Here is a 20043-nt window from a genome sequence, read left to right as displayed (position 1 = left end):
TCTGGCTGGGGGGAGCTGGGGGGCACACGGCGGGGGACGTGAGGGAAGATCGGGTTTTGGGGGCGCACAGCGGCTGACTGGGGGGAACCGGGGTCGCAGATGACGTTTTGGGGGGGCTACAGGGGTGCAGAGGGGTTTGGGGGCACTGTGGGGTGGGTTTGCGGGGTGCTCTGGGGGGTGGGGGTGAGTCTTGGAGGTGTCTGGGGGGAGTTGGCAGGACACGGGTGCATTTGGGGGGTCTCTGGGGGGGTGGAAGTAAGTCTTGGGGGGCTCTGTGGGACTCCTGGGGGGGCTATAAGGGGGTGGGGGTGAGTTGGGGGGGGCTGCAGGGGGTGAGGGCGAGGCTTGGGGGTGTGAGAGGGATCGAGGCTGTTTAGGTGTGCAGAGACCGGGGGTCACTTTGGGGGTGCAGAGACTGGGGGGGTCACTTTGGGGGTGCAGAGACTGGGGGGTCACTTTAAGGGGGGCCATGGATGTCAGGGGGGTCACTTTGAGGGTGCAGGCTGGGGGGGGGGGGGTCACTTTGAGGAACCACAGCAGCCGGGGGGGGGCACTTAGGGAGTACAGGGCCCCCCTCCCCCATACCCTCACCTGGGGGTGCAGCGGCGGGTGGGGGCGGGGCGGGGGGCAGGGGGGGGCCCCGGGGCCGCCCTCCTGCCCCAGGGCATGCTGGGAAGGGGGGGCCTCATCCTGCGCCGGCGGCCGCCGGGCCGAGCCCTCGTCCAGCTCCTGGGCGCCCGGGCGGCCCAGCCTGCGCTCCGCCGAGCCGCCTGGAGAGCGGAGGGGGGTGAGGGTGGGGGGCACCCCTGGGTGCTGCCCCACACGTGGCCCCCGCCACTCAGCCCCCCCAGCACCCGTGGGTGCTGCCGCCCCAACCTGTGTGCGCGGGGCCCTCCTCCTCCTCCTCACACTCCACTTCCACGGTGTCGGTGGCGCGGGGGAGGGCGCTCCTGGGGGAGAGGGGGGCGGGTGGGTGACCCCCGCCCATGGGTGCTGCCCTCCCCAGAATGGCCCTAGATGGGGGGGGGGGGGGGCACGCTGGCCCCCATCCCTGACCCCAGGTGCCCTTTGAACTTTGACCTGTGCCAGAGATGTGCCCCACTTCGAGGGTCCCCTGCCCCATGGCAGGACCCTCAGGGTGCCCCACAGCAGAATCCTATGGGTGCTCTGTGTGGGGGTCCCTCAGCCCAGAGCGAGACCCTCTGGGTGCCCCATGTGGGGGTCCCTCACCCCACACTGGGGTTCCCTGCCCCACATTGGGACCCCTCACCCCACACCGGCTCCCTAGCCCCACAACAGGGTCCCCAAGCCTCACGTGGTGGTCCCTCACCCCACAGCAACGCCCTTGGGGTGCCCCACGTCAGGGTCCCTCCGGGTGCCCCACACGGGGGTCCCTCACCCTATTCAAAGACCCTCGGGAGCCCCACGGTGCTGACTCTCACCCCACAGCAAGATCCTCAGGGCGCCCCACATGAGGGTCCCACAGTGGGCCCCTCTCCCCACACCGGGCACCCCTCGCCCCCGACCCGGGTCCCAAGCCCCACACCAACACCCTCGGGGTGCCCCAAGACCGCGACCCTCACCCCACACCGAGGACGCCAAGACCCACAGCGACACCCTTGGGGTGCCCCACATGCGGGGCCCTCACCCCACACCGAGACCCTGTGGGTGCCCCACATGGGGATCTCTCGCCCCACACCAGGTCTCCCGCCCCACAGCGGGCTCCCTCGCCCCACACCGACCCCTCCCCCCGGCCCCTCTCCCCACGCCGCCCCTCCCCCCCTTCCCGCCCTTTCCCGGGGAGGAGGGGGGGGCGCCGCGCTCCCGTTACCGATCGCTCCCGGCCGTTCCCGCCGCAGCCCCGGCACCTCACCGGGGCGGGGGGGAGGGGGCGGGCGGAGGGACCCGGGGAGGCGCCTCCCGCTCCGCCTCCGCCGGCCTCAGCCCCGCCGCGGAGCCGCCGCCATCCGCCGCCGCAAAATGGCCGCCGCCCCCCCCCCCCCCCCGGCCCCGCCGCCGTCTCCCCCCTCCTCCTTCCTCCTCCTCCTCCTCGCCCCGCCGCCCCCCCCGCCCGCTCCCCCCCGCCGCCGCCGGGGGGCTCACGGGAAATGGAGTCCGCCGCGCCGGAGCCAGCGGCAAAATGGCGGCGGCCGCCGCCGCGCGCGCTGCCGGCCGAAGGGGCGGGGCCTGGCGGGGGAAATCTCGCGAGAGCTCGCCCAACCCGGCTGCAGAGCTCTCGCGAGATTTCCCGCTCCCGCCTACCTCTGACACCCACCCCCACTCCCCCCCCCCCCCCCCAGCCGAAGCGCGCGCCGGGGTCTCGCGAGAGCGGGGCGGGCGAGCGAGAGGCGGGAGGAGGGGGCAAGATGGCGGCGGGCGGTGCGTGGCGCCTGGACACGCCCCCTTTGGCGGGGGAGGCGGTGCGTGCTGGTGGCCCCGCCCCCGAGTGACGTCACGGCCCGGGCACGTGGCGGCGAAGAGGCTCCGAAGAGGATGTCGGCCATGTTGGGTCGGCCCCGGGGGATTATGGGACGGCGGCCATGTTGGGTCAGCCCCGTAGGATCATGGGAGGGCGGCCATGTTGGGTCAGTCCCAGGGTCTGATGGGAGGGCGGCCATGTTGGGTCACACCAGGGGGTTGATGGGAGGGCAGCCATGATGGCTTAGCCGCAGGGGCTCATTGGATGGCAGCCATGTTGGGTCAGCCCTGGGGGATCATGGGAGGGCAGCCATGCTGGGTCAGCCCCAGCGGGTGATGGAAGGGCAGCCATGTTGGGCCACATGGAGGGGGAGGCATGATGGGGCAGTAGACATGTTGGTCCAGCCCCAGGCAGCCATGGGAGGGCAGCCATGTTTGGTCAGACCCACAGGATCATGGGAGGGCAGCCATGTTGGGTCAGCCCTGGGGGCTCATGCGAAGGTGGCCATGTTGGATTAACCCCAGGTTCTGATGGGAGGGCGGTTGTGTCCGGTTGGCTCAGGGGCATGATGGAATGTGGCCTTGTTAGGTAGACCAGAGGGGCTGATGGGAAGAGCAGCCATGTTGGGTCAGCCCCAGGGGCTCATGGGAAGGCAGCCCTTTTGTCTCTGGCCCCCAAGGCTCATGGGGAGGCATCTACCTCAGCCATGTGCCCCTGCAGCTCCTCCCCCAGGTCAGGGCGTGGCTGCAGGGAGGCGGGGCCTGTGCGTTAAGGGGTGGGGCCCTCAAGCAGCCTCCGGTCCATCACCCACAGGGACAGCAGGGACACAGGGATGGTGGGGGGAGGGAGAGGCCTTATGGACCTATATGTGCCCTCACAGCCCCACGCGTCCCCTATAGCCCCCCATCTCCCCTATGTTCCCACCCCCCATAGCCCTCCATCCCCTCTGTGTCCCCTATACCTCCCACAGCCCCCCATAGCCCCCCTCCCTCCCCCCTTTTATGACACTTTGGGGCGTTTTTGATGTTTTTTTATCTAAAAGGAGCAAAATCGGCATTGAAAAAAAATCCCCATTTTCACCCCAACACACATGTGGGGAGGGGGTGTGGGGGTCCCCAAGGGCGGTGGGGGGGGTCCCCAGGGGTCACAGTGGCCCCAAGGGTCATGAAGGGGACCAGAGTGGCCCCAAGGGTGGGCGACCCGGGGGGACAGGAGATGACAAGGCCACTTCGGGGGGCAGGGGGTGGCTCTAGGTGACCCCAGGGGACACGGGTGACACCGTGGTGACCCAGGAGGGGACACAGAACAGGACAAGGGCCCCAAGCCTCCCTCAATGCCACCACCCATGGCCACCTTGGAGGGGACCCCGAGGTGGCTCTAGGTGACTCCAGAGGACACAGGTGACACGGCGGTGACAAGGAACAATGTCCCCAAGCCTCCCTAGATGCCACCAGCAGTGGCCATGGTGGAGGGGACACCCCTCGTCTCCCGGTGACACGGAGGCCCCGGGGTGGCGCCAGGGGAGGCGGGTGACGCGTTGGGGACACAGGCGGGGCCGGGGGCGTGTCACAGGAAGTAGTCAGCCACCGGCTTCTTGGAGGGGATCCCCCGTGTCTCCTGCGGCGCCGCCTCAAAGATGATGAACTCCTTCTGCAGGTGCTCGTCCAGCTCCAAGATGGCCGCCACGTTCCCGCACCTGCGGGGCGGAACGTGTGCTTAGCGTGTGCTTAGCATGGTGACACGCCCAGAGCAGCAGTCCGTGGCTGACCCCATGACAAGAAGTCAAAGCGCTCCTGAGGTGCCCCCACCCCGTGTCCTCTTGTCACATGTCCTTAGCATGTTGCTAGCACGTGCTTAGCATGTCACTGTCCCGCAGCGTGCTGTGTCCTCGGTGTGTGCTTAGCATGTTGAGACCCCTACCATCAATCCTACAGCAGCCGGACGAGGAGCATGCTCCTGTTCCGATGTCACCAGCAGCCCTCTCCTGTCTCCCCCCACCATATCACGCTACCATACATCACAACACATCTCAGCGTGTGCTTAGCATGTTCTTAGCATGTTGGGACTCACCTGTTGCAGCACTCAGGGGCCAATCCAATGACAAAGACGGTCTCCTTCAGGCGTCACTTGGCACCCATGAGCATCCCCCCACCCCCTGTCCCCCCACCCCCTCCCACATGTTCTTAACATGTACTTAGCATGTCAAGACGCCCACCATCAACTTCAGACCAACCAGACGAGCAGAAAGGTCCTGTTCCAGTGCCACCAACAGCCCTCCACCATGCCCTCCCCACCCCCCCGCCACACATCCCCTTAGCATGTTCTTAGCGTGTGCTTGGCATGTGGCTGACCTGTAGCAGTAGTTGGGGGCGGACCAGACGGTGAGGACGGTCTCGTTGAAGTGCCACTTGTAGCCCTCCATGACGAGCTGGTGGGCCCGGCAGATCATGTCGATGTCGTTGGATGCGTTGAACTGGGCCACCACGTCGCTGCCGAACAGGTACCCGGCCCCCCGCGGGGACACGCCCCAGCCCGTCGTGTCTGCCGACATGCCACATGCGTGTCACAGGGGAGAGGACACACGTGGATAGGGCGGGCGTTCCCATGTGGGGCTGGGCGGTGTGTGTGGGTGTCATGTGTGTCACACTGAGCCACATGAGCCAGGGTGGGGGCTGTACGTGGGGATACATGACACACACGTCACATGGGTCCACACACATCACATAGAACAACCCAGCGTGGCAGTGACGTCACGCGTGCATCACACAGAACCACGTGGATCAGCGCAGGGTGGCTGCAGGGGACACATGACCAAGATACACATGTCCACACACGTCCCGTGGACCACCCCAATGGTGTCACACGTGTCACACAGAGCCACATAGGCCAGGTTGGGTGTGCATGTGCAGACACGATCTAGATGCACATTACACGTGTCTGCGTGTCATAGCCCAACGGGGCTTTGAGGCCACACGTGTGTCACATGAACCAGCCCAGTGTGGCTGAGGGAATTGCGTATGCGTCACCCAGAACCACATGACGCAGCCCGGCAACCTCTACATGACAACATGCAATGTACATGCGTGTCACACCTATCACCCCAGGTGACAGGGTCACCCCGATGGCATCGGAGGCATGACACAGGACGCGACACAGTGGCGGCTGGCCTCACCCCCACCCCGCCCTGGTGGGCAGGGCGGGACATGCACCAACACAGGCTGACACGCGTGTGCGGGACCTACCCTCGGGGTCAGACCAGAGGAGGTCACACATGGGGCCGTCGTGGGGCACCTCCTGCTTGCGGTCGATGGTGCGGATCTGGTCCAGCGTCTGGATGGAGGGCGAGAGGCCTCCGTGCACACAGAAGATCTGGGGGGACACATGTGTGCTTAGCATGTGTGGGGCATGTGTGACAGCGTGTCCCCCTGCCCCAGTGAAGATGGAGGGACCCCGAGGGGGGAACAGCCCCCACACAGCCCCTTCCCCAAACGCAGCCCCAAAGCTCATCCTGCACCGCTGCATATGCTAAGCATGTGCTAAGCATGTGCTAAGCATGACCCAACACTCTTACCCTGCTATCCACAATGGCAACACAACCACAAACCTGTCAGTACAACCCCACAAAGACCTTTCTACGACCCCATATGTGCTTAGCATGTCCTAGCATGTTGCTAACATGTTCTAACATGTGCTTAGCATGTCCCAATAGACTCATCATTGCAAAGATGCTGCACTGCACAAAGCTGTTAGTGCAACCCCCCAACATGTGGCCCCAGGGGCCTCCCCACACCCTTGTGGGTGCTTGGTGTGACCTTAGTGTGTCCTAGCATGCCCTTAGCATGTGCTTAGTATGTCTTCAGGTATCCCAGCATGCTCGTCGCCACCCACGATGGCAATAATGCTGAAAAAAGCAAAGCTGCCAGCACAGCTCTTCCCAAACAGACCTTCCGACACACCGTGTGCTTAGCGTGTCTTTGGCCTGTTCTAACGTGTCATTAGCATGTCCCAACATCTCCGGCATGCTCACGGTACCACCCATGACAAAGATGCTGAAAAGAGCAAAGATGCCGGCCCGGCCAGCCCAGCAGTTTCCCCAACACGCTCCCATGTGCTTAGCATGACGTTAACACGTGCGTAGCGTGTCCCAGCGTGCTCATCGTGCCATCCACGGCGGCACAAAGCTGCCGGTGCGGCCCCCCTCAACCAGACCTTCCACCCCCTCAGCGTGTCCTTAGCGTGCGCTTAGGTATGCCGGCGCGCTCACGGAGCGTTCCACGGCGCCATCGAAGCCGCAGAGCGCCAACCTGCCGGCGCGGCCCCGCCGCGCGCGGCCCCCGCCGCCCCCTCCCACCCGCGCCCGCCCTCCGCGCGGGCGCCCACCTTGCCGTCGATGATGGCGGAGAGGCTGAGGTAGTCGAAGATCTCGGTGCAGTAGCGCCAGACGGTGACGGAGCCGTACTTGCGCAGGCACTCGTCGTAGAAGCCGTAGACTTGGGTGATCTGCCGGCTCTCGTGGTTCCCCCGGATCAGCGTGATGCGGTCGGGGTAACGGACCTGCCGCAAGGCCGGAGACCTGGGTCCCCCCCATGGGGCAGCCCGGAGGCCTGGGGTCCCCCCTGGGACGTGTGGGTCCCCCCCATGGGGCAGCCCGGAGGCCTGGGGTCCCCCCTGGGACGTGTGGGTCCCCCCCATGGGGAGCCCGGAGGCCTGGGGTCCCCCCTGGGACGTGTGGGTCCCCCCCATGGGGCAGCCCGGAGGCCTGGGATCCCCCCTGGGACGTGTGGGTCCCCGCCATGGGGAGCCCGGAGGCCTGGGATCCCCCCTGGGACGTGTGGGTCCCCCCCATGGGGCAGCCCGGAGGCCTGGGGTCCCCCCTGGGACGTGTGGGTCCCCCCCATGGGGAGCCCGGAGGCCTGGGATCCCCCCTGGGACGTGTGGGTCCCCCCCATGGGGCAGCCCGGAGGCCTGGGGTCCCCCCTGGGACGTGTGGGTCCCCGCCATGGGGAGCCCGGAGGCCTGGGATCCCCCCTGGACGTGTGGGTCCCCGCCATGGGGCAGCCCGGAGGCCTGGGATCCCCCCGGGACGTGTGGGTCCCCCCCATGGGGAGCCCGGAGACCTGGGGTCCCCCCTGGGACGTGTGGGTCCCCGCCATGGGGAGCCCGGAGGCCTGGGGTCCCCCCTGGGACGTGTGGGTCCCCGCCATGGGGAGCCCGGAGGCCTGGGGTCCCCCCTGGGACGTGTGGGTCCCCGCCATGGGGAGCCCGGAGGCCTGGGGTCCCCCCTGGGACGTGTGGGTCCCCGCCATGGGGAGCCCGGAGGCCTGGGGTCCCCCCTGGGACGTGTGGGTCCCTGTCATGGGGCAGCCCGGAGGCCTGGGATCCCCCCTGGGACGTGTGGGTCCCCCCCATGGGGAGCCCGGAGGCCTGGGGTCCCCCCTGGGACGTGTGGGTCCCCGCCATGGGCAGCCCGGAGGCCTGGGGTCCCCCCTGGGACGTGTGGGTCCCCGCCATGGGGCAGCCCGGAGGCCTGGGGTCCCCCCTGGGACGTGTGGGTCCCCGCCATGGGGAGCCCGGAGGCCTGGGGTCCCCCCTGGGACGTGTGGGTCCCCGCCATGGGGAGCCCGGAGGCCTGGGGTCCCCCCTGGGACGTGTGGGTCCCCCCCATGGGGCAGCCCGGAGGCCTGGGGTCCCCCCTGGGACGTGTGGGTCCCCCCCATGGGGCAGCCCGGAGGCCTGGGATCCCCCCGGGACGTGTGGGTCCCCCCCCATGGGGAGCCCGGAGGCCTGGGGTCCCCCCTGGGACGTGTGGGTCCCCCCCATGGGGCAGCCCGGAGGCCTGGGGTCCCCCCTGGGACGTGTGGGTCCCCGCCATGGGGAGCCCGGAGGCCTGGGGTCCCCCCTGGGACGTGTGGGTCCCTGTCATGGGGCAACCCAGAGGCCTGGGATCCCCCCTGGGACGTGTGGGTCCCCCCCATGGGGCAGCCCGGAGGCCTGGGGTCCCCCCTGGGACGTGTGGGTCCCCCCCATGGGGAACCCGGAGGCCTGGGGTCCCCCCTGGGACGTGTGGGTCCCCCCCCATGGGGAGCCCGGAGGCCTGGGGTCCCCCCTGGGACGTGTGGGTCCCCCCCATGGGGAGCCCGGAGGCCTGGAATCCCCCCTGGGACGTGTGGGTCCCCCCCATGGGGAGCCCGGAGGCCTGGGGTCCCCCCTGGGACGTGTGGGTCCCCCCCATGGGGCAGCCCGGAGGCCTGGGGTCCCCCCTGGGACGTGTGGGTCCCCCCCATGGGGAGCCCGGAGGCCTGGGGTCCCCCCTGGGATGTGTGGGTCCCCGCCATGGGGAGCCCGGAGGCCTGGGGTCCCCCCTGGGACGTGTGGGTCCCCGCCATGGGGAGCCCGGAGGCCTGGGATCCCCCCTGGGACGTGTGGGTCCCCGTCATGGGGCAACCCAGAGGCCTGGGATCCCCCCTGGGACGTGTGGGTCCCCGCCATGGGGAGCCCGGAGGCCTGGGGTCCCCCCTGGGACGTGTGGGTCCCCGCCATGGGGAGCCCGGAGGCCTGGGGTCCCCCCTGGGACGTGTGGGTCCCCGTCATGGGGAGCCCGGAGGCCTGGGGTCCCCCCTGGGACGTGTGGGTCCCCCCCATGGGGAGCCCGGAGGCCTGGGGTCCCCCCTGGGACGTGTGGGTCCCCGCCATGGGGCAGCCCGGAGGCCTGGGATCCCCCCGGGACGTGTGGGTCCCCCCCATGGGGCAGCCCGGAGGCCTGGGGTCCCCCCTGGGACGTGTGGGTCCCCGCCATGGGGAGCCCGGAGGCCTGGGGTCCCCCCTGGGACGTGTGGGTCCCCCCCCATGGGGAGCCCGGAGGCCTGGGGCCCCCCTGGGATGTGTGGGTCCCCGCCATGGGGAGCCCGGAGGCCTGGGGTCCCCCCTGGGATGTGTGGGTCCCTGTCATGGGGCAACCCGGAGGCCTGGGATCCCCCCTGGGACGTGTGGGTCCCCGCCATGGGGAGCCCGGAGGCCTGGGATCCCCCCTGGGACGTGTGGGTCCCCGCCATGGGGAGCCCGGAGGCCTGGGGTCCCCCCTGGGACGTGTGGGTCCCCCCCATGGGGCAGCCCGGAGGCCTGGGATCCCCCCTGGGACGTGTGGGTCCCCCCCATGGGGAGCCCGGAGGCCTGGGGTCCCCCCTGGGACGTGTGGGTCCCCCCCATGGGGCAGCCCGGAGGCCTGGGGTCCCCCCTGGGATGTGTGGGTCCCCCCCATGGGGCAGCCCGGAGGCCTGGGGTCCCCCCTGGGACGTGTGGGTCCCCCCCATGGGGAGCCCGGAGGCCTGGGATCCCCCCTGGGACGTGTGGGTCCCCCCCATGGGGAGCCCGGAGGCGTGGGGTCCCCCCTGGGACGTGTGGGTCCCTGTCATGGGGCAGCCCGGAGGCCTGGGGTCCCCCCTGGGACGTGTGGGTCCCCCCCATGGGGCAGCCCGGAGGCCTGGGGTCCCCCCTGGGACGTGTGGGTCCCCGCCATGGGGAGCCCGGAGGCCTGGGATCCCCCCTGGGACGTGTGGGTCCCCGCCATGGGGAGCCCGGAGGCCTGGGATCCCCCCTGGGACGTGTGGGTCCCCGCCATGGGGAGCCCGGAGGCCTGGGGTCCCCCCTGGGACGTGTGGGTCCCCGCCATGGGGCAGCCCGGAGGCCTGGGGCCCCCCAGACGCGCGGGCCCCACCTTGAGGGCCAGCAGCAGCAGGAAGGTCTCGACGCTGTAGAAGCCCCGATCCACAAAGTCCCCCATGAAGAGGTAGTTGGTCTCGGGGACGTCCCCCCCAACCTGGGGGGCAGGGAGTGCTTAGGGGGTGAGTGGGGGGAACAAGGGGCACTTAGGGGGAAGGGAGGGGGAGTTGTGGGGCAGTGGGGGGGCACATAGGGCAATAAGGAGACATGAAGAGGTGGCCGGGGACACTGAGGGGGCACAGGGGGCACATAGGGGGTGGTTAGGGGACAGGAGAGGGGTTGGGGTGCAATAAGGGAGCACGGAGGCAGTTGGGGGGCAATAAAGGGGCACAAAGAAGCAGTTGGGGGTTACTTAGGGGGCTATTGAGGGGACACAGGGGGCACTTGGAGGGCAGCAAGGAGACATGGGGCAGTTGTGAGGCAGGAAGGGGGCACAGGGCAGTTGGGGGGCACAGCGAGGCAGTTGGGGAAGTGGTTAGGGGGCAGGGGGTGGTCGGGGGGTGCTTAAGGGGTGGGGGGCACACTTTAGGAGCAGTTAGGGGGCACGCGGGGTGGTTGGGGGGCACTTAAGAATCCAGGAGAGCACTTAGGGGTTGGGGGGCCTGTCAGGAAGCACTTGGGGGGCAGCCAGAGGTCTGAGGGGGCAGCTCACCCTGAAGAGCTCCTTGAGGTCGTAGAACTGCCCGTGGATGTCCCCACACACCTGGGGGGGAAGAGCTGGGGGTCAGAGCCCCTCACGTGCCCCCTGGGACCCCCCAGTGCCCCCCAAAACCCCATAACTTCCCCCAACTTCCCGTATCTGCCCCCCACAGCCCCCCCATCTCCAGCCCCCAATATCGCTCTACCCCCCGTATCTGCTCCCCAGCCCCCCATATCCACCCCCTAGACCCCTCCCAACCCCCCCATGCACCCCCTAAATCTCCCCAACCCCACACTTGCACCCATATGCCCCCCCACCCCATCTGCTCCCTAGCCCCCCAAATCTGCCCCATAGGTCCCATACCCACCCCCCAGCCTCCCCCATATCCACCCCCCATACCTGTTCACATATCCACGCCCTAGACCCCCACATCTGCCCCCCAGCCCCCCATACCCGCCCCCAACTCACGGTGACGGGGGAGTCGACGCGCTGGACGTTGCTCTCCTCCACCAAGATCTCCCTGGGAACAAAAGAGGGGGAGCAATTATTTACCCCCAGAGCCAAGCTAATTAGCTCTGCAGGGTGTTAATTACCCCCCAGGGTGTTAATTACCCCCCGGGGGGGGGTTAATTACCGGGCCTTGGCACAGAGGGCCTTGACCTCGCTCTCCTTGATCAGCTCGCAGCGCCGCAGCTGCTCGATCTGCCGGTCCAGGTCGCTCAGCTCCCCCATGGCTGGGGGGCAAACCCACAGCAATCAGCCCCCCCCGGGGGGCAGGAGCCCCCCAGGACCCTCCCTGCCCCATAGGAAGTGGGTGGGTTTCCATGGGGCTGGGCTGGGGGGATAATCGTCCCTGGGGGTAGGGGGGTTAAAGGCTCCACAAGGTCCCTACGTGCCCTATAGGGTCCCCACGTGCCCTATAGGGTCCCCACGTGCCCTTGAAACTGCCCCACGGGGATCCTGAACAACCCCACGGGGGTCTTTAAGTGCCCCACAACTGCCCTACGGGGGTCCACAACAACACCATGGGGGTCTTTAGCTGCCCAACAACCACCCCGTGGGGGTTGCAGCTTCTCTGGCTGCCCCATAACTACCCCAGGGGAACCCCTCACTGCCCCATGGGGTCTTAGCTGCCCCACAACTCCCCTACAACTGCCCCATGAGGACAGCTCATTGCCCCACAGACTCCCCAACTGTCCCGTACCTGCCCCTATAGCTCTCCCCAAACCCCCAAGTGCCTCCCACAATGCAACGCTCCTCCCTCGCCCCACAACTGCCCCCCCGACCCCCAACCTCCTCAGTGCCTCCATAACTACCCCACAGCTCCATAAGTAGGCCCAGCCCCCCAAATTGTCCCCAACACCCCCGAGAGATGCCCCCCAGCCCCTCCTAGCCCCACACACCCCCCCCGTCTGCCCATAACCACTTCCTCCACCCACAAAAGCCCTCCCAGCCCCACATCACTGCCCCATAACCACCCCAGCCCCCCCGGTCCTACACAGCTGCCCCACAACCACCCCATACACCCTCAAAAGCCCTCCCAGCCCCACATAGCTGCCCCATAACCACCCCAGCCCCCCCGGTCCTACACAGCTGCCCCACAACCACCCCATACACCCTCAAAAGCCCTCCCAGCCCCACATCGCTGCCCCATAACCACCCCAGCCCCCCCGGTCCTACACAGCTGCCCCACAACCACCCCATACACCCTCAAAAGCCCTCCCAGCCCCACATCGCTGCCCCATAACCACCCCAGCCCCCCGGTCCTACACAGCTGCCCCACAACCACCCCATACACCCTCAAAAGGCCTCCCAGCCCCACATAGCTGCCCCAGCCCCCCCGGTCCTACACAGCTGCCCCACAACCACCCCATACACCCCCAAAAGCTCTCCCAGCCCCACATCGCTGCCCCATAACCACCCCAGCCCCCCCGGTCCTACACAGCTGCCCCACAACCACCCCATACACCCTCAAAAGCTCTCCCAGCCCCACATCGCTTCCCCACAACCGCCCCCTCCACCCCCAAGAGACCCCCAGCCCCCCAATCACCCTTCCGGCCCCACAGAACCCCCCCGGACCCACCGGCCGCGACCCGCCGCCGCCGCCGCTGCGCGTCACTTCCGGGCCGGCCCCCGCCGGAAGCGGATACGCAGCTGCCGGCAGGAAGTGACGCGCGGGAGAAGGGCGGCCCAGAGTGTCTCCACCGCCCGCCTGGGCCCCGGCCCCGCCCCGGCCCCGCCCCGGCCCCGCCCCGGCCCCGCCCCACACGCCGGGTCCCCTCGGCTCAGGCCGCCGCCATTTTTATTGTCGCGCCGCGGCGGGAAAAAGGGGGGAGGGGGCGGGAACAAGGAGTCAGCGGGGGCGTGTCTCGGCGTGCGGTGACGTGCTGACGCGCGGTGACGTGTCGTCAGTAGGCGTGGTTGGAGACGAAGAGGGACTCGCTGGCGGCCGCGCCCGCCGGGCCGCTGGGGGCGTACTTGCCCTGGCAGGCCAGCGAGTTGGCCTGGGGACAGAGCGGACACGCGGTGACCGGGGCGCGGGGGGCACACGGGGGCGAGCCCCCCGCGCCGGTGCCGCCTCCCCGGGACGGGCCCGTCGCCCCGCACAGCCCGGCCCCCTCCCCGCTCCCCCCCGCCCCCCGACCCTGGGGGCGCCCATCAGGACCAGCCCCGCGCCCTCCCCCCCGCGCCCTCGCCGTGCCCCGGCGGCCCCTCCTGGGTGTCCTCCTCCCCGCGGCCACCTTGGCCTTGACCCCCGTCCCCGCCCGCCGCGGCCCCGGGGGGACGGCGACCTACCAGGGCCCTCTTGACGTACTCCTCCTGGGCCGCCTTGGTGTTGTCCTTCTTGCCGGCCCAGGCCCGCAGCGCCGAGGCCTGCAGCGCCCGCCCGTAGGAGAAGGTCAAGGCCCAGGGCCGCGCCAGGGGACAGCGGTTGATGGCGTTGAGGTTGAGGGACGCCTCCTCCTCGCTCTGGCCTCCGGACAGGAAGGTGATGCCTGGGGGCGTGGGGACGCCGTCAGGAGGCCACCCCCGGGGACGGGGACGCGGCCACGGGGATGGGGACGTCATGGGGACACGGCCATGGGGATGCGTCTGTGGGAACGCCATGGGGACACGGCCACGGGGATGGGGACACCCTGGGGATGTGGCTATGGGGATGAGGACACCGTGGGGACGTGGCCATGGGGACAGTGACATGGCTTTGGGGATGGGGACACCGTAAGGGTTTGGCTGTGGGGATGGGGACATGGCTATGGGGATGGGGACACCATGGGGACGTAGCTATGAGGATGGGGACATGGCCATGGGGACACCATGGGGACGTGGCCATGGGGATGGGGACACCCTGGGTATGTGGCTATGGGGACAGCGACATGGTTATGGGGATGGGGACACCATGGGGACGAGGGATGTGGCCGTGGGGATGAGGACACCATGGGGATGTGGCCATGGGGACAGTGACATGGCTATGGGGACACCGTGGGGACGTGGCCATGGGGACAGCGACATGGCTATGGGGATGGGGACACCATGGGGACATAGACATGGGGATGAGGACGTGGCCATGGGGATGAGGATACCATGGGGATGTGGCCGTGGGGACAGTGACATGGCTATGGGGATGGGGACACCATGGGGATGTGGCCAGGGGGATGAAGATGTGGCCGTGGGGATGAGGACACCATGGGGATGTGGCCGGGGAGCAGGTGGCACCGACCGGGGACGGCGGGGGGCACGGTGCGGCGCAGGGCGGTGACGGTGGCCATGGCGATCTCCTCGGGGCTGTACTTCTTGGTGCAGGCGTGGCCCGGTGTCACCATGTTGGGCTTCAGCAGCGTCCCCTCCAGGTAGACGTGGTGGTCGCTCAGCGCCTTGTAGACGGCTGCCAGCACCTGGGGACACAGGGACGTCAGTGGGGACATCCGTGGGGACACGCTGGGGACGCGCTGGGGACATCACCCACCTTCTCCGTCACGTACTGGCAGTGCTTCAGGTCGTGGTCGCCATCTGGGAGGATCTCGGGCTCCACGATGGGGACGATGCCGTTCTGGGGGAGGACACGGGCGGGGGACGTTGGGGACGGGGACACCCCACGGTGACCGGGAGGGGACATGGGGATGGGGTTGGGGACAGGGAGGTGACACGAGGACAGGTAGGGAGACACTGAGGTGACCCAAGGGCATGGAATTGCCACCACACCACGGCTGGGTACTACCATACCATCTCCATGTCCCACCACGCCACACCTAGGTGTCACCCCGCAGCTCGGAGGCCACCAACCACCATAGGGTGCCCCGAGGTGACATGGAGATGGGGTGGGGACACAGCGGGGTGTCCCAAGAACACAGAGGTGTCACCACACCACGTCTAGGTGCCACCTTGTGGTGTCACCCTGCAGCCTGGAGGCCGCCAGCCACCGTAGAGCACCCGGGGGTGACACGGGGACGGGGCTGGGGACAGGGAGGGTGGCGGGGAGGGGACGGGGACCTGCTGGCAGATGCTGGCATAGCGGGCGAGGACGTTGGCGTTCTCCATCACGGCCAGGCGCGTGGGCGTGTGCTCGGAGATCTTGAGGACGCAGCGCCACTTGGCGAAGTCGGCCCCGTCCTTCTTGTACTGGGCGCAGCGCTCCATCAGCCCGTCCAGCCCTGGGGACACCGTGGGGACATCAGGGACGGGGACACCAGTGGGCCGTGGAGATGAAATCAGGGACGGGGACACCAGGGGGGCGTGGGGGCACCATGAGGGATGGGGACACCGTGTTGGCATGGGGGATTGGGACACCATGGTGGCATCAGGGATGGCCTCAGGGATGGGGACGCGGCTGGAGCCACCTTTGGGGACACGGCTGTCACTCACCCTGGGTTGTGGTCTCGCCGTTGGTGCCAGCCAGGGGCACGACCCCCTTGTCCACCTGGGGGACGGGGACAGGGTCACCAGGGTCACTGAGGCCACCAGGGTGCTGGCCTGGCCCTCATCCTGTCCCCACGTCCCCCTCCCCGTCCTCACTTGCGTCCCCAAAGCCCGCGTGTCACCCAGGTGTCCCCTGGGGCACCTCGGTGTCCCCATGTCCCTCCAACGTCCTCCTGTCGCTCCAACATCCCCATGTCCCCCTCAAGGGGACAATGTCCTCCATGTCCCCACGTCCCCCTCAGGGTCCCCGTGTCCCCACCTTGATGCCAACAAACCCCTCTCGATGTGTTGACCTGGCTCAAGGAGCACCCAACGCCCCCGCGTCCCCCCAACAACCCCAAGGCCCCCGATGTCCCCATGGTGTCCCCAAGGCGTCCCCATCTCATTGCCAACACGAGCTCCTGATGAAGCCACCTTTGACGTGGTTGACCTGGCTCAAGGAGCACCCAACGCCCTCGTGTCCCCCCGATGTCCCCATGGTGTCCCCAAGGCGTCCCCACCTCATTGCTAACAAGGGCTCTTGATGAAGCCACCTTTGACGTGGTTGACCTGGCTCAAGGAGCACCCAACGCCCCCGCCTCCCCCCCACGTCCCCCAACGTCCCCGCGGTGTCCCCCGACGTCCCAAGGGCGTCCCCACCTTGATGCCCACGAGGGCGCCCTTGCTGCGGATGACCTGGGGGAAGGGGCGCCCATCGTCCGCCTTCTGGTAGAGGGTCTCGTGGAAGAGGATGACGCCGCCGATGCAGGCGTCCACCCGGCTGTCGGCGGTGAAGAGCAGCTGCCGGTACCAGCGCCGGTTCTCCTCCGTGTTCTCCGCCCCCACCGAGCTCAGTCGCTTGGCGATGCTGCCTGTGGCCGTCCCAGTATAAACCAGTCACTCCCAGTTCGGCCCAGTAACCTCAACTGGCCTCCCGGTGCTGCCCCCAGTGCCTCGAGCAGCTCCCAGTGCAGCCCCAGGAGCTCTCGGAGTCCCTCCGGTGCCACCCCGAGGTGCTCACACTCTTGGCAAGGCTGCCTGCGGCCGTCCCAGTATAAACCAGTCACTCCCAGTTCGGCCCAGTAACCTCAGCTGGCCTCCCGGTGCTGCCCCAGTGCCTCCCAGCAGCTCCCAGTGCAGCCCCAGGAGCTCTCAGGACCCGCCCTGGAGCCACCTTGATGTTCTCAGCTGTTTCCCCAAGCTAACTGCAAGCCATCCCAGTACAAACCAGTTCATCCCAATATGGCCTAGTAACCCCCACTGGTCCCGCAGCAGCACCCAGTAGCTTCCAGTGCTGCCCCAGCAGCTCCCAGTAACACTGAGTGCCCTCATAGTGGATCCCAGTAGCTCCCAGTGCCCTCCCAGTGCTCTCCTGGCATTACCCCAGTGAGTCCCAGTATTTCGCAGTGCTGTGGTAATGCCTCCCTGTAGCTCCCAGTTCCCCCCAGTGCCCTCCCAGTGTGCCCCAGTGCCATCTCAGTAGTTCCCAGTGCCTCCCAGTGCTCCCCCAATTGCACCCAGTGCCCTCCTAGTTGCTCCAGTGCCCTCCTGATCTCCTCCCAGTGTGTCCCAGTGCCCCTCCGCCCCCTCCCAGTCCCAGTACACTCCCCGAGCCCTCCCAGTGCTTCCTAATCCCCTCCTAGTAGTTCCCAGTGCCTCCCAGTGCCTTCCCAGTGCCCCCCAATCTCCTCCCAGTCCTTCCCAGTACTCTCCCAGTGCCCCCAGTGCACCCCCCAATCCCTTCCCAGTGCCCCCCAGTCCCCTCCCAGTAGTTTCCAGTGTCCCAAATCTCCTCCCAGTTCCTCCCAATACCCTCCCAGTACTCTCCCAGTGCCCCCCAGTCCCCTCCCAGTGCCCCCAATCTCCTCCCAATCCCTCCCAATACCCTCCCAGTACTCTCCCAGTGCCCCCCAGTCCCCTCCCAGTGCCCCCAATCTCCTCCCAATCCCTCCCAATACCCTCCCAGTACTCTCCCAGTGCCCCCCAGTCCCCTCCCAGTGCCCCCAATCTCCTCCCAATCCCTCCCAATACCCTCCCAGTACTCTCCCAGTGCCCCCCAGTCCCCTCCCAGTGCCCCCAATCTCCTCCCAATCCCTCCCAACACCCTCCCAGTACTCCCCCAGTGCCCCCCAGTCCCCTCCCAGTGCCCCAAATCTCCTCCCAATCCCTCCCAACACCCTCCCAGTACTCCCCCAGTGCCCCCCAGTCCCCTCCCAGTGCCCCAAATCTCCTCCCAATCCCTCCCAATACCCTCCCAGTACTCTCCCAGTGCCCTCCTAGTAGTTCCCAGTGCCCCAAATCTCCTCCCAGTCCCTCCCAGTGCCCCCCAGTGCCCTCCCAGTCGCTCACCGGTGGACTCATCGGCGGCCAGGATACCCTTGCCAGGGGCGACGATGCGCTGGGCAATGGCCGCCAACTCCTGCTTCTGCTCCGGGCTCAGCGCTGCCACCGGCGGGGACATCGCGGCGGCTGTGGCGACATCAGCAGTGACATCAGCAAGCCGACCGCAGTGACATCAACCGCACCTCGCGACGACGTGACGGCCCCACCCGACCCCATGGCTGCCCCAGAGCGGGGAGGGGGCGGGACCCAGGAGTTCGGGGGGGGGGGGATGACACCAGGGGGAACCCCAAGGAAATGGGGGGGGGGGGGGGGGCGAGGGGGACATGGAGGGGCCCCGGGGAGGGGGCAGAGGGCAAAGAGAGGGCCCCGGCGCCCGGGGAGGGTCCCGGCACCCGGGGAGGGCCCCGGCGCACGGCTGCCCCTCCCAGGGGAGCCCCAAGGGCGTTTCAAGGGCGGAAAAAGGAACCCAGGAGTGTGGGAAGGGTCCGTCGTGGGTGTCCTCCCCCCGCCACGTGCGTCCCCCCTAATCGGCACTTTTCACCCCAAAGTCTGCACCCTTCACCCCAAAACCTGCGCCCTTCGCTCGCACAATCTCCCTCCAGGCGCCAAAATCTGCCTTTTTTGTTCTAAATCGGCCCTTTTCCCTCTAAATCTGCACCCTTCCACCCCAAAACCTCCCTCCAGACCCCCCAATCTGCCCTTTTCACCCCAAACCCGCCTTTTTCACCCCCAAAATCTGCCCCTTTCACTCCCAAAATCTCCCTCCGGGCACCAAAATCTGCCCTTTTTTATCCCAAATCGGCCCCTTTTCACCCCAAGATTTCTCCCCACGCCCAAAATCTGCCCCTTTTGCCCCCAGATCCGCCTTTTTCATCCCCAAATCTGCCCCTTTCACCCAGAATTATGTTCCCACACCCCAGAATCGGCCTTTTTTCACCCTCAAGTCTCCCCCCACCCCCAAATTCTGCCTCTTTTACCTCAAACCTGCCCCAGGACACCAAAATCTGCTTCTTTCACCCCAAAATTTCCCCCATGCCCCAAAGCTACCCCTTTTACCCCAGAACCTGCCTTTGCCCCCAAATCTCGTCCCAGACCCCCAAATCTGCCCCCACACTCCAAAATCTGCCATTTCCACCCAAAATCTGCCCTTTTCACCCCCAAATCTGCCTTTTTCAGCCCGAAGTCTGCCGCAAGATCCCCAAATTTCCCCCCTTTTACCCCCAAACCTCATCCCACGCCCCAAAATCTGCCTTTTTCACCTCAAACCTGTCCCTTTCACCTCAAAATCTGCCCCTTTGACCCCCAAATCCACCCCTAGGCCCTCAAATCCGCCGTTTTCACCCCAAAAATCCGCCCCAGCCCCCCAAACCTGCCCCCGCACCCCAGAATCTGCCCTTTTCGCCCGAAAATCTGATCTTTTCACCTCAGAATTTCCCCCCCCCCGCCCCCAAAGCCGCCCCTTTCACCCCAAATCACCCGCAAGAGCCCAAATTCTGCCTCTTTTACCTCAAAAACCTCTCGGTTTTACCCCAAAAGCTTCCTCCTGCTCTCGCAACCCGCCCCCCGAGGCCGCCCCTTTTCACCCCAAACCCCGCCGGCCCCCCCCCCCCCCTTCCCCCCCCCCGACCTGGTCGCGGGGAGCGGCGGGGCGCGCGGGGCGGGGCGGGGCCGTTGACGTCAGCGCCCCCACCGCGGGGCGGGGCCTTAAAGGGGCGACGGCGCGCTGAGTCACGGTGGGGCCCACCCCAGTTTTGGGGTGCCCCGGGGGGGGGGGGGGCGGGAGAGAGGTGTGTGTGTTTCCCGGGAGCGGGGGGTCGAGGGATCCCAGGAGGGTTTTGGGGTGCCGCGAGAGGTGCGCGGCGCTCTGGGGGGTGTCGGGGGGGAGTTGGGGTACACCAGGGATAGTGGGGTGCAGGAGGGGTGCGGGGGGGCCCGGCGGGTTTTGGGGTGTTGGGAGTTTTGGGGTGCGGGGGGGGGGGGCGTGGGGAGGTAACGTGTCCGGGGGGGGGGTCCCCGTGGGGTTTTGGGG

At 67.8% G+C, this 20043-nt stretch overlaps 3 protein-coding genes across 4 annotated transcripts in view; all 3 read right to left on the bottom strand.

Annotated features, from left to right (window-relative positions):
- Positions 1-3985: 3985 nt before the first annotated feature.
- Positions 3986-11510, bottom strand: PPP4C (protein phosphatase 4 catalytic subunit; the record flags this gene model as incomplete). 2 transcript variants are annotated; one of them, XM_082012311.1, is made up of 8 exons in its annotated part: positions 3986-4115; positions 4771-4960; positions 5662-5788; positions 6800-6973; positions 10134-10235; positions 10791-10841; positions 11247-11298; positions 11413-11510. In XM_082012311.1, 8 exons carry the CDS (start codon positions 11508-11510, stop codon positions 3986-3988), a joined length of 924 nt encoding a protein of 307 aa, XP_081868437.1. The 2 variants fall into 2 exon arrangements, with proteins under 2 accessions (XP_081868437.1, XP_081868438.1); XM_082012312.1 differs by lacking the exon at positions 10134-10235.
- Positions 11511-13186: 1676 nt separating this feature from the next.
- On the bottom strand, positions 13187-18132 carry ALDOA (aldolase, fructose-bisphosphate A; the record flags this gene model as incomplete). Its single annotated transcript, XM_082012339.1, has 8 exons — positions 13187-13282; positions 13575-13774; positions 14497-14671; positions 14743-14826; positions 15267-15427; positions 15639-15693; positions 16332-16543; positions 18021-18132. The coding sequence occupies 8 exons, from the start codon at positions 18130-18132 to the stop codon at positions 13187-13189; spliced, it is 1095 nt and encodes a 364-aa protein (XP_081868465.1).
- Positions 18133-19186: 1054 nt separating this feature from the next.
- The window catches only part of RUSF1 (RUS family member 1), a gene marked incomplete at both ends in the record, with an annotated part of 4552 nt that continues 3695 nt past the window's right edge, over positions 19187-20043 (bottom strand). The window contains one exon of the mRNA XM_082012316.1: positions 19187-19198. Coding sequence (XP_081868442.1) covers positions 19187-19198 — 12 coding nt within the window. The remainder of the gene's footprint in view (positions 19199-20043) is intronic.

Source organism: Phaethon aethereus (genome assembly GCF_964289735.1).
Source record: "Phaethon aethereus genome assembly, chromosome: 35".
In the NCBI taxonomy this organism is placed as follows: domain Eukaryota; kingdom Metazoa; phylum Chordata; class Aves; order Phaethontiformes; family Phaethontidae; genus Phaethon; species Phaethon aethereus.
This window is presented reverse-complemented; position numbering and strand designations above follow the sequence as displayed.